General features: G+C 42.2%; 1 protein-coding gene across 1 annotated transcript in view; it reads right to left on the reverse strand.

The window, feature by feature from the left end:
* The window catches only part of SMAD5 (SMAD family member 5), a 34148-nt gene that overhangs the window by 7954 nt on the left and 12518 nt on the right, over nucleotides 1-13676 (reverse strand). Inside the window, exons 3-6 of the mRNA XM_027643379.1 lie at nucleotides 3527-4132; nucleotides 2093-2344; nucleotides 838-957; nucleotides 40-261 (exon numbers count right to left, since the gene is read on the reverse strand). Of these exons, the coding sequence (XP_027499180.1) occupies nucleotides 40-261; nucleotides 838-957; nucleotides 2093-2344; nucleotides 3527-3929 (997 nt within the window). The 5' untranslated portion in view covers nucleotides 3930-4132. The remainder of the gene's footprint in view (nucleotides 1-39; nucleotides 262-837; nucleotides 958-2092; nucleotides 2345-3526; nucleotides 4133-13676) is intronic.

Below are 13676 nucleotides of genomic sequence, written 5' to 3' on the forward strand. Positions count from 1 at the left end.
CCTTTGCCAGTGTGCTTTACCTTTGCCAGTGTGCTTTACCTTTGCCAATGTGCCGCCGAGTGTTCTCGATGGTCGAGTTGCGATTCACGTTCGAGAGCAGCCCTAAGCAGAACCTGTTCTTGTTGTTGGAGGGATCTGTAAACCCATCTACCAAGACACTTGTGGAAGATGCATGAAAGGCCTCCCCAACACGATTATTTAACTCATAATACACGATGGAACACCAGTGTTTGGGTTCTTCATAGGCAACGGGCTGGACATCTGAAAAGAAGCGAACGGAAAGAACATTTTTCCTCCCAAAACACCACCAGATCAGTAAAAGCTTAGCTGACACTTAGGATGGGCAAGAACTATCCTGTTTAACATCTTCATGATTTTTATTTTCATGCATTTTAGTTATCCTGCTGATTTTACAATTATTTTCCAATTTTAAGTCTGATATTAAACTAAAAAAAAAACCCTACACACACACAAAACCACTGGGATAGCAGGTGAAACATGATTTTCCTGCCCACTTTTAAAAAATCTGTTATAATGGCTATTTTGGGACCCAAATTTTCAGAGCCTTAGTTCATATATAATTCTCCAGCAACAGTCAAAGGTAGCAGAAAAGAAACAAAAAAGAGTTCAACTTGTTGGAAGCCCTGAGGCTTTGAAAACAAGAGATGAAAATAAGCCAGGCAAGTTTTATTTCTCAGTTTTCTCTGCTACAGCCCCAGTTTGCCTTGAAGGACTTACCACTGAGATTTACTGGCCCATTTGAAGTTATTCATTCAGTTTGGTCATGAGCTGTAAGAAGCCAAACTCTGTAATTTTACCCCAGACCCCACAACTTACCTCTGGTGGATATATTTGGCATGATTTGAGGGATCATTGTATTGCTTGTGTCCATCGACTGGGAATTATCCTGCCCCATTTGATCATCAGGGGGCATATAGGCAGGAGGTGGAGTATCAGCTACAGAGGGGGAAAAAATAAGAGTAAACCTCAGCAATTTAGAATATTTATTCATTGTACAGTTGTAAACATACAAAAAACCCAAAAACTTTCTTGAACAAGAGATGTTAAAAAATTTGGACCCATTTTCAAAGAGATCTGAAAACAGCCAGCTGTCTTTACAGTAAACTCCTTCAATAGCTGAAGTTTTACCTATGGGACTAACAACAAGATTGGATACCTTAAAAAAAAAATGTGCTTTTTTCTTTTTGCCCCCCCCTTTTTTTTTTTCAGTTTACTAACTGCACTCCTGCAGCTGGGCAAGATGACTGTGGTTCCCACTTTTTGCCATACAAGCATTAGCTTTCTTGCCTCCCCTTTATTCAAAAATAAAGTAGTAGAAGAAATAACTTTATTTGCTGTAGCAGAAAGAAGGCCTATAGCAGTTTTTGGGGTTTTTTTTTTCTGCTTTTGTAGGCTGAGGTCATTATAAAAGTGCTTCTTCCAGCAGCACACTACTGTGCCCCATTAATGCATCCCAATACTCAGCCAAGAGATCCCCCTGACTGGGACACCCTTTTAGGGGAACTGAGCAATCAGAAACAACAATGAAGAGGCCACTGAGCCTCATGATTAAAATCATTAATCAATTAACTTCTTGGCTTTATAATCACACCAACAGCCAGACAATCAGTAAGACTTCTTTCCTCTGCCCCTACCAATTGTTTTTTCCTTTTTTCACCCAAATCAGTTAAAGAGAATCAATTTAGTCCCATCTGTTTCTAACAAAGATTTGCTGCTTTTTTCCTGTTAAACACCACTGTATTCAGAGAAAGACATCAATAAACCTCTTGCTCTGCCTCTTACATCTGCTTTCATTTCATTGCTAGATATTCTTTTAAAGTATGTATCAGTTATTATATACTGATGCTGTGCAAAATAACTCACCACTATTATATCCATGACAAAAAACATTTGGAAAGATAAAACCACAATAATTAAGTCTGACCAGTGACAAAACTAGGAAGAAAACTCCTCGAAATGCAAATGGAAAAAGCAATTTATTTCAAATATCACAAATTCCTGAGGTAATAAATCCCAAGAGCACTGGACATTTCAATTCTTTTTATTAAACTGGCATTCAGGCTGGACTTACCTGGGAGCTGGAAGGGACTGGCTGGCCCCGAGCTGGCTGGGGAGCTGGGGTAAGTGCTGCTGGCTGGAGAAGGGGGGTAGGGGCTGTTTGGGGAGATGGAGAATGGAGTGTTGTTGGGCTGCTGGAAGGAGTCAGGGAACGTGGCGTTGTGTGGCATGTGGGGCTCGTTGTGGCTGAGGTTCCTGAACTGAACGAGGAGGCTGTGCTGGGGGTTGAATTCACTGTGTCGAGGCACTAACACTGGAGGTAGAACTGGAAAAAACACAGAGGAAAACCAGGTGAATTCACATTAAAAACTGAGCTAGGAGGAGATACAAATAATGTTCTATTTCTGCTCATTGTGATAGTTCAACACTAGTGGGGTGGAAAGAGGAGCAGGGGGTTAATCTGACATGCCTTTACCCTGTCCTCTCTCCTTTACTTTTTACATTACCCTTCATGAAAAACTCAAACTTTACTCTTGTAAAAATCACAAAACCACACATATATCTCATGCAAGTGGAAGATGACCTTTCTTTTTAAAAACAAGAAACCAACAAAACAAACCATGTGGCACGTACTGAAGTACTGATGCAGAAGTGCAAAACTCACTGTCTGTGTGCAGGAGCAAACGAGTGAAAATGGAAATACAGTCTGTATTACCCCAGTCAAACTATAGAGTTACATAATGCCCCTTTCACTGAAGACAAACAAAATCTATACTGCAATATAAAAGTATTGCTAAGCTGGAGTTTTAAATTTTAAACCCAGGGCTGCTGGAGTCTGGAATTCCAGTGCTGCAGTTTGAGCACTGCAGTTTGCAGTAGAGTTACAACAACCACTGTGGAACAACAGAAGCAACTTTTCACTCTGCTGTCCACAGCAACATCCTTCATGTTTCCCACTTGCAACCCCAACCCTCCTCCCCTCCTCCCATGGCAGAATTCCTAAACAGCAGGCTTGTTACCTGACACAAACCTGGTATAAACCTTGCTCTGATCACCACTCTTGGCTCTATTCATCTCTGCTCTTTGCTGATTGGAATTCAAGTGGGGAACTCTACCATCCAAGAATTTTATTTCTTTTTTTTTTATCTCCTCAAGTCATGTCACTCACTCATTAAATAGTAAAATAACATCACCAACCTCCTTGTGAGAACTGAGATTTTTAAAAAAGTTTGTCAAAGAAACTGAAGTCTTTTTATCACTGCTTTCTGTTTTGCTACAAATGAGGACTTTGCTACTAACTTGAAGGGTAGCAGGCTGAAGAGATTAATGACAAAGAATGGACAACACACCTCCCCAGAACCACACCAGCAATGTACCCTTTGAACTTCCTCTCCCCAACTCCCTCATACACCAGTTCCAATCAGTTCCACAGCACCGGAGGAGGGAGCGACCAGTAAGTGATTACAGAAGATTTTGTGCAGTTGTAAGACAGTAATTTTCCAGGTACCTGGGCTCTCCACCCTCTTGTAGTGGTATGGATTGATGCAGACTTCCTTCTGTTTAGATCCAAAAGGAAATTCACAAATATCCAAGGGCTTCAGCTCGTGATGGCTCTGGAGGTCAGGCCAGCGCCAGACGCGGCAGTAAATGACGTGGGGAAGGCCCTTCCTGTGGGACACCTGGAGCCGCCCGTCCAAGGAGCGGGGGATGGTGACACACTTGCTGGGCTGGCCTGGGCTGCTCAGGGCTTTCTCCAGCTCTTCCATAGCACCCTTTTTCTTTTTCAGCTTTTTTACCAAAGCGTCAACGGCTTTTTCTGCCCATTTTTCCTCTTCGTCTCCTTGTTTCCAGCCCAACAGACGCTTTACAGCTGGGCTAGTAAAGGAGAACAAACTGGCCATTGACGTCATTGGACACAAAGTCTTCAAAAGGTTTGGTGGGTTTTGGCTGTTGGGGTTTTCTTTGTTTTTCCCAAATAATTGTCAGTGTATACCCAAGGCAGTTATTGCCACTGCTGAGCTGTGTTATTTCTTGGAGGCTGCCAAACGAGCATAGAGATGTCAGCGATGAAGTCTTCACATCAAAAATGGTGACTGATTCCTCTGATTTAGTTCTGTCAAAAAGATAAGTTAACAAGGAATTAGAAAAAAAGTAAAACAAAAAGGCAGATAGTAAAAGACTCTCTTGTTTCAGCATTGCACCTGATTTTGTTTCAAAACAAAAACCCAGAAGTACTAGGACCTCACCCCCCAAAAAAAGATCAGTCTCTAATTCTTACATTAATGATTAGTGGGAAAAAGGACCAACAAGGGATGATAGGGACAGCATAGTTCATGTTAATGTTTCTTAAATCCATGACTTTCCTTTAGAAGACAAGCTTGAGGAATATGCTTTAAAACTAACAGTCTATCCCTGTCATGCTGCCTCACTAAAAGACTGAACTTGCTATGAAGGAACAGGGAAGAGGGAGGGTGGAACCAGCAGTTCCAAGGCCAGTGGTGCTTTCTCAGATGGACCTTTATTTCCCAAAAGGAGAAAAATCCTACAGCAGCTGCTTTCTCCTGCTTTAACCCTAATTAGTTCCCTCATGTTTTTGAAGAGTATTAAAAAAATTAGGAAGAAGCTGTAGATAGAGAAAACCAAACACAACTAAAAGAAAAACCCAACAAAAAGCTCCAACCATCCCTTCCCCAGCCACTCAGAAAGGTGGTCAACCCTTTTTTTTTTTTTAGCTGGAGCTATTTTTATGCTGCACTTCCTTATATCTTTTAAGAAGAATATTTGAAGAGCTGGATATTTTTAGCCTTTGGTAAAAGAAAAAAAAACTTGTTTTCTTTTCCCCAGAAAAAGAGGGGAGGGGGAAGGCATGACAGAGTAAGGACTAGAAATGTGACCTTTACTACAAAGTCAGAAAGGAGAGGAGCAGAAGAGCCCAGGGCAGCTCATGAATGGTGTTTTACCACTCCCCAGCTCCAGAGCAAATCCTCCCCCCACCAATTCACCGATGACAAGAGGAAATGATGGGCTGTGGCAACGAACTGATAAGAACTTGTAAAATCCCTTGTGAATACTAAATAAGCAAGTACAGACAATGAGCAGCTGGCAAAAAGCAAGAGCTGGTCTAAGAGAAAGGATGTCAATAACAAAAGATGCTTCCTCTCCTGCTACAGAGACTGCCAAACAACATTGTCTCTCAGCTTTTGATAAACCACCAGGAGTTAGAGCACCTACCACATGCCCAGACACCAAATCTGCACATGAGACACAAGGGTGGTGGTGGAGGTGGGAAGCAAGATTTAAGCACCTCTGTGCTGGTTCTCTTAGGCTGCCACCTTTAATCAAGAAGATCTTTCTTCCTCCCATCTTTGATTCACTAGAAGTCATCTGATAAGGCTTTTCCGAGTGTCTGGGCACATTTACAAGCTGGCTCAGACACCTGGACAGATACTTTTATATAACAGAAACATATACTAAGTAGCAAGGGTACAGCAAACATCCCCAGGCAAGGCATTTATGTACCACAGGTATTTTTTCTTCTGGGAGTTAGAAGGTGAGGAAAGGAGGGAACAAACCTAAGGACACTTGGTGTCTCTTGACAGGAAAAAATCCATTTATTTCACACTGTAGTTTAATCCCACTGGTGCCTCTTTGATAATTCAGCTTGGTTTCAGCAAGATGGAGAAAAAGTGGGAAAACCAAAACAAACAGAACGACTGTTTGAAGACCTTTCTTCCTAAGCTGTCATGCAAAAACAAACTGGAAAAAAAAAAAAAAAAGAAATTAGGAAAATAGAAGTCTCCCACTGCTTCAGTAAGTCCCTGGAAGGAACTGAAAAAAGAAAAAAGCCTCAATCAATTATGTATCACCTTATTTCTTCAGAAATACAGACGTGTCTGCACTTAAAGTCTAATTTAGTTCCCCAGAAGTACTACACAGAAGAACCTTTGCACCCTTCAAAGCAACAGGAAATACATAAAGAGAGAGAAACTTGGCCAAGAACTCAGACTAAATTTGTTCTTTTACTGAGGATAAAAGTTTACTGTTCTAAAAAGTAAAAGCTGTTTATAGTTGCAACTCACTTTCAAGCCTTGTACCTTCAGTATCTCAAGATAACAGCAATTGCTCACAGCCCTAAAAAAGGAAATGAACCCACCTGGAGCCTCAGAGCAGAAAGAAGACAATCCAAAAGTTCTATTTTTGTTTCTCAGCTCTGCTTTCAAAGAACCTAAAGCATCATCAAGGCAGAAGATGCACTAGAAATTCCTATAGTTAAGCTGAGCTCAAAGGAGATTTTAAGAAACTCCTCTTGGTGCTGCCACCCTGATCTATCCCATTACATCTCTATCAAGCAATCAAGGTTACAGACCTACAAGTCTGTTCTGTGATCATCTATAACTGGATATTTTATTCTGTAGTATTCTGAACACAGTGCATCAACCAGGAAAGCAATTTTAGTGGCTGCATATAATTTCAACATCATTTACCCACAAGTATGTTCGTGGAATAAACAACTAACTCAAAGCAAAGGAAGTTGGAACAGTTCTACTAAAATGATGTTTTGCAGTAACTAGGATTTGTAGGGCAAGTGTCAAGGGAATTTTGATAAATGGCTCTGTCCTATAAACTATGATTTTACAAACAATCTGCTTGGAGTAAGTAACATAATTAACTCTAAAAGCTTTACATTTCTCTCAAGGAAAACAAAAAGTGTTCCAGAAGCATCATAGCAGATTTGATCAAAACTGTTTCAACTTCTTCAAAAAAGAAGTTTCTACACACAGACTTGTGCTGTAACCACTGAAGAACCAGACTGCTGAAGTTTAAAATATTATAACATTTACTGTAACTCCATTTTGCCCCCCCATGAGCTTTCAAGACTTCTACTGAAGAGTATTTTTACCTGTTCATGAAAAGCAAGGGCAAAAAAGAAACTCTGCAACAAAATACTTTGAGAAGTGCAAATGACACTGAATTTCTCTCATTACACACCTTTCAGAAGTTCATTCTGGAAGGCAAAAATCCTGAAGCTTCCCAGCTTTTGCTCTTTCTTAAGAAAACAAGGTAGAATTAAAAAGCTTCGTGAATCATGAGCTATTTAAGGCCACAAAGCAGCAGGTTCAGGTATTTATGCAGGAACCTAACATTTTGATGTAGAAACTGCAATTCATGTAGGGTTTTTAAATTTCTGAATGAGAGGCACAAACCACATTTAGAACATTTACTTGCATTTGCTGTAATTTCAGCACCTCATTTGCCAAAGGTTTCTAAGTAATCCTGCCATCTGCCAGGAAGAGCCTCCCCACAATATCTATATTTACAATCAATTTCTTCCGAGGCTTTAAAAGCCCCTGTTATGAGCTGTGATTGCAGCACAACAGTGCATCACTGTAAGGTTTGAGCACAGAAACAAATGCTTTAAAGAGTCACATTTTCACTCAGTGCTGCACAAATTACTCCTATTGCTGCACCTCTACACACAGCTGGGAACAACTTTCAGGGGGGGAAAAAAGCTTTCTTAAATTTCCTTATGAAGCAGAGGGCCCATTATGCATTACCTTCTTTTATTAAATAACTTTTCAGCTGAGCTAGGGGAGAACATCAACTGAAAAACATGCTGTTACTTTTAAAAAAATAGTTACAAACACTCTTTAAAGAGGGGCTGTAATGAATTGCATGGAGTAGCAAGAGGGGGCTTTTAATGGGCAAGTATAAAAGGAAGTAATCACTGTATCAAAATGAGACTTTGGGGCATGCATTATTTATACACTGAAAGGTCTTGTTAATGACTACAGCAAATGGAAGGAAACCAGTTGTGTGAACAGGTCCATTGTTTGAACCCCTTCTCAATACCTCAGCCAGCCAGATATAAACAGTTGGCCAACAGCAGAACTTCCAAGTTGTGTTTGATTTGTGAAGACAGGACAAATATCTCACCTTTCACCTGCCATCACAAATACTAAGTAACTCCACTACCTTTGGTGGTTCTTGTGAAACTTTCTTAGCTTACTCCACTAAACTGGCAAGTTTAACAGATTCATTTGAGTCTGTATCAAGGAATCTTCTTTTGGCTAAAAGAGCAGGAACAAATAATGCAACATTACATACAGTGTAACTATTTTAATGTTCCTTTTTGTGTAACATGTTCTGCCGTTGATTCCAAACTAATTTCCCACCTGCAAAATTTAAATTTGAAGTACCACTAACCAAGCAAACCACCACCCCAAACAGCCTGGCAATGAACAATGCTCCCACAGTTTATCCCCAAGGATAAATGGGTGCCAACTGCATGGTCCTCATCCCTTCCCACTGCCAGGACTCAGCCTGTGCTGCACAACGACAAGCTCTATTCTTTTCCTGCTTAATTGACTTGTTTGCAAATTCAGGGAGCCTCCTGCAGCATCATACCCAGCTGAAATAAGGAACCGAGAAGCTGCTTTGAGACTCGATTTCATCCCATAAACAAAGCACCACTTACAGCCAGCAACACAACTGGCAGCTCATTAGAGCTGCTGCAGATCTGCAGCTAAAGTTGTTCTGCACTCAGCTCTTGTGCTCAACTTTATTGCCCTATCAAGCTCAGAAATGCTCAGGCAGTTTGACTCCATACACATATTTACATACTACATATTCATCCAGAGCTCAGAAACTCAACTGCAGTGTGTTACAGCACATTATGCTATATACATTTATAAATACTTTCTTTAAAACTACAACCTCACACATCGATTTCACCTGGTTTTATTAAAAATCCTTCTTTCCTTACAGATTTCCTGAGAGGAACTGTGCAGGACTGGGCTTGGGGTTTATTATCATTTTCTTACACTGCAGTCCCCTGCAATGAGCCTTTTCTTGGGAACAAATACAGAAGAAAAGTTAACTCCACAGTTTCTCCAAACACATCAAGGATAAAATAAACCCTAAGATTACACTCTGGTTAAAGAACTTGGTTAATAACTTGAAGGGCCCACATGCCACAGCCAACCCACAGAAAAGAGTTTTCTTCAGTTGCAACATCTCAGCCATGAGGAATACCATCAATGATACAGCTTTTTTTTTTCCCCCTCCTCCCCTTAGGGTTAAGTAAAAGATGAAAGGAGATTTTATAAATTATATCAAAAAGGAACTTGTGGTATTTTCAGCAGAACTAGGCCTGCATAGCTAAATGTACATTCAGTTGGCCAGAATCTATGATAAGTGCTTTTATACCAGCACTAGATTTCTGTGCTTCCAACATGCCTTGTAAGGCAATAAGGTCTAACTAATAATACATGTAAACAAGAACAGAAAAGAACTGTCTGCTATCTTCCAAACTTTTACTAACCATGACTGCCCTCCAAACAGAAAAATATATTGACAGTTTCAGACAGGGCTTTCTCACACAATACTTTTTCTTTTCATTTCCACATCTGTCCACCATCTAACACAGCTTAAAAAAAATAACAGAACAAAAGCCTGAAGCATTTAGCTCTGTCAGCTGAGAAGTATTTAACCAGCACTCTCTTACAAGAAACCTAACAAAAACTCTGAGGCCAAGCAAAAGCAGCAAGAGATACAACACACATGCAAGAAGTGGAAACAAAAGCCATGTAGCTCAGATAGCAAAGAGATGTTTCTGTTTTTTCTTAATGTCTTCTCAAAAATTACTGTTAAAAAAACCAATCCCAGTGACAATGATTTATATCACAAAAGAGGACGAGGTCCAGTCAAAGAGTTCACAAAGAAAGCTCCACTGCATTTCCAAAGCACCCTCACTTCCATCTGATGCCAAGAAAAGCTCAGAAAAATTATACCCAAAGAACAGGGAGTTCTGAATTTGCTCTGCATCATGGCAAAACTTGAGTCTAACTGTGATACAGGGGGAGGGAGAAAACACCAAAACCTCCAAAGCCTAAAAAAAGTTAGTATCTATTTCTTCAAGCATCCCTGCTGAGAACACAAAGATCCAGCACTCCCAGGGCCCCGGTCCCTGCAGCTGCTCTAATTACTGAGCAATTAGCTTTTGTAGAAGTTCTCAAAAACTACAAATTCTGTCTTTGAACCAAAATCCCTCTCCCTTAAGTTGTTTTGTCACAACTGTGCATTTTCTCACACTTCTGTTTCAGCTAACTGGCACTTCCCAACAGGAGCATTATGCTGGAAAATGCCACCATCCACAGCAGTGAGCCCTGAAACTGCCTCATGTTTCTAAGGTTATTTTAAGATCTACTTTAACCAAAAGTTAGCATCCATTTCTTAATTAAAGTTACACAGAAAAGCACTGCTAATGTTCACCAAACACAGCAACAAAGGCCTACACCTCCATAGGGAGGTTGGTGCACATGGACAAGCAAGTGGGTGATCAGGAATGACCTCTACTACAGCTGGAGGGAAAAATGGGAAAATTATACTTTTCACAAACCCTGAAGTATGCTAAAAAATTAATAAGCTGGACAAAGCCTTCCATAAATTTAGATGTTCATGTGCAAGGCCCTCATTAAAGACTAAGATCCTACATACTATGACTTGGCAACAAAAAGCATAACCTGAAAGAAGGGACACTCATAAAGCTTTAAAAGAGGAAGAAAAATAAGATGTGTGTGTGTGTGTGTGTGTGTGTGTGTCTGTGTGTGTGTGTGTGTGTCTGTGTGTGTGTGTGTGTGTGTGTACAACTCCACTCCAAGTGAATTGCAACAAGGCTGTGACAAGTTCACAAAAGCTGCAGGATTGGAGGGAATGCTGACAATAGTAACTCAGCGAGGGTTTTTTTTCCCCCCGTGCACAGAATGAATGAACGGCAAAGTATTCTAAATTTGTCAGTTTGTGACATGCACTGACCCAGAATTCAGAGACACTCCTTCATAGCTGCTGTATCAGTAGCAGGGACTCTGACAAAGATCCTCTGTCAGGGAGGACAGTGCTGGCAGGCTCAGCCCTGGTGGTAGGTCAGTGGGGATACAGCCTTGGCAGGCACCGTCCTGCCCCTGCCAACCCACGCTCCAGGGCCAGCCAAGCTTCTCTACGTGGTCACAGGAACAGGGCTAAAAAGGCTTCCAGAAAACTGTGCAGGAACTTGCACTGTGACTAAAGGCAACTGCAAAAGTCTTAAATTACTGTTCAACTTGGTTTAAATGTGCTGTTTATCGTTAGCCATGGGGATATCTAAAGTGCTCTCAGCTCGCACGGGAACAAATCTTTTCGTTCTGGGCATGAGCTCCTTACCTGTTCATAGCAAAAAACCCTATAAAGATCTTTAAAGAAACATTAACAGATTAAAATTCATTTCAGCCAATCTAGCAGAGACACTAGAAGAACTTGTCCTTTAATTAAAAAACCCAAATGAACATAAAGAAAATGAAAAACGAGGCCTTAGCTGGCAGTAAAAGATGATACAGGACAGCAGTATTTCTGCAGGTATGTAACCCAGCCAAGGGCAACAAAAGAGTCCTCAGCACTTTCTTCAGACAACTAAAAAGAAAATATACACGACATTTCTCTGAAATTAAAAGTGTCCTCTGAAATTATAAAGACCACAACATAATTTGCAAAGAACATTCACCTAAACCCCAAAAGTCGCTGAACTGAGCACAAGGACTTCATCCTGGGAGACAGAACTTCTTCCAGCTCAAATAATCTGTGATCACCAAAACTCTGCACAGATCACCCACTCCAGGTGCAAGACTAAAAACCTGACTTCATAACAAGCACCAGATAGCAGAGGGTCCACAGTTACAGTTCCTTCAAGTTCCATAAGAGGTTAAAACTCCAAACCTCCAAATAAAAACCCCACCCACCACAGCTGCACACAGCAGCACTCCCTGCTGCTGGGAGCTTTTGTCATCCAGAGAAAGAAATGCAGAGGAAGCCTCTCTCTTCCTCCTTTCCAGTTTCTCAGCCCCATCACCACTGTCCATCTGGGCTTCCACTGGGAAAGTTCTCTTTAGGAAAAAAAAAAACCACATTCCTCCCTCAAAAGTATTTCCTCCACATCTGAAAGGAAAAGAAGGGTTTGACAAAGGCAAACCCAGTGAGCACATGGTTTGCTGGGGTTTTGTTTTGCAGATATAAGTGGCATTAGGCACTTAGCAGCAATTTCAAGGCCAAGTGAACAATATTTTAATATCAGAGGCAGGAGTAAACCACTATCAAACGGTAGGGATTAAGACATTAAATCCAACACAGACAGGGCACTCTCCAAAGTTACAACACACTAATTATGAAACATCTTCAATTAAGTTATTTGCTGCTTCTATTAACTTCCACTACCACCAGGTGCCAACTTCATAAAGCATTACAGCTTTTGATGAGCACAGGCACATGACTGCAACTGTTTGCACCCCTTCCTTTACTCCTCTTCAATCAAATTCTGGGATTCCTAAGAACACCAGGAGGACATTCTGTCCAGAACTTCCACAACTGACACACATAAGAACAATGCTCATTCCAGTTTTCAGTATTTTAAAGCCACCCATGGAAAGTTAATTATCTGAATACAGGAATGAAAACCAGCAAGAGATTTCATGCAGAACCATCCCACACTGACAATCTAATTTCCCATGACAGACAAAACTTTGCTGATGCAAATTTTGACAGTTATTCCTTGGAGGTTTTGTTAAAGCAGTGGGCCCCAGTGATTCACTGAGTAGAATCTCTAAATCCCTACAGATTCCACCAAAAAGATTCAACAACTATTATTGAACCTATTCAATAATATATTCCACACTACTACTAAATCAGTTCTTCCCTTCATCTACTGTGACATACTATTCAATCACCTTAAGTCACATCAGAAACCCCACAACTGGCACAGGGCACAGATCACTTGATTTCCAGTCTTGTGCTTTTAACCGCAAGACCATATTTCCTCTATTAAGTTTTACAACCCGCAGAAGACAAAAAAAAAAAAAAAAAAAAAAAAAATAAAATAAAAAAATAAAATTCGCCGTCCTAAATCACAGAGGCCGCGCATCTGTTGTCAGGCATCTGTCAGGCGAGGAGGGGCCACGGTGGACAAGTGTGTGTGAGTGCGAGGAGTCTGTGTCTGTGTGCCCTCACATCGCCTCCCGCCCCTTTACCAGCCGGGCGGGATTGCTGCTCTCCTCTCGCTCGGCCAGGCCTGACTTCAGCCAAGAGCTAGCTCTCGTCTCAAAAAAAAATAAAACAAAATAAAATAATATTAAAAAAAACCCCAAACAAACAAACAAAAAAACCACAGCAGCAAAAAACTAAGGCACAACCCCCGCGGTGCCCGCCCCGTCCCCACGCGTGTCCGCGCTCCCCGCGGGCGGCCCCGCGCTCCGCTCTCTCCCTCACGGCGCTGCTCCTTCCCCCACACGCCGCTCACCGTCCCCTCGCTGCCCCTGCCCCCCATCAGCACCACCCTGTCCCGGCGGCCCCGCGGAGAGGCCTCGGCCCCGCGTCCCCACAGGCCCGGCCCGTTCCCCCCGCCCCGCTCCGGAACCCCGCGGCCCGCACCCCCCCCCCCCCACACACAAACACACACACACACCTCAACCCCCCGACCCACCGGGCGCGGTGTGGGTGAGGGGCTGGGCCGCGGCCGCCGCTGGCGCTGCTCCTGCGGCCGAACTTGTGCGCGGGGCCGGGACGGGCCAGGAGCGGGGCCAGGACGGGCCGGGAGCGGGGCCGGGAGCGGCGGCGGCGGCGGGGCCGGCGGGGCC

The sequence above is a fragment of the Corapipo altera genome, unplaced genomic scaffold (assembly GCF_003945725.1).
Source record: "Corapipo altera isolate COAL_440 unplaced genomic scaffold, ASM394572v1 75, whole genome shotgun sequence".
NCBI classification, from domain to species: domain Eukaryota; kingdom Metazoa; phylum Chordata; class Aves; order Passeriformes; family Pipridae; genus Corapipo; species Corapipo altera.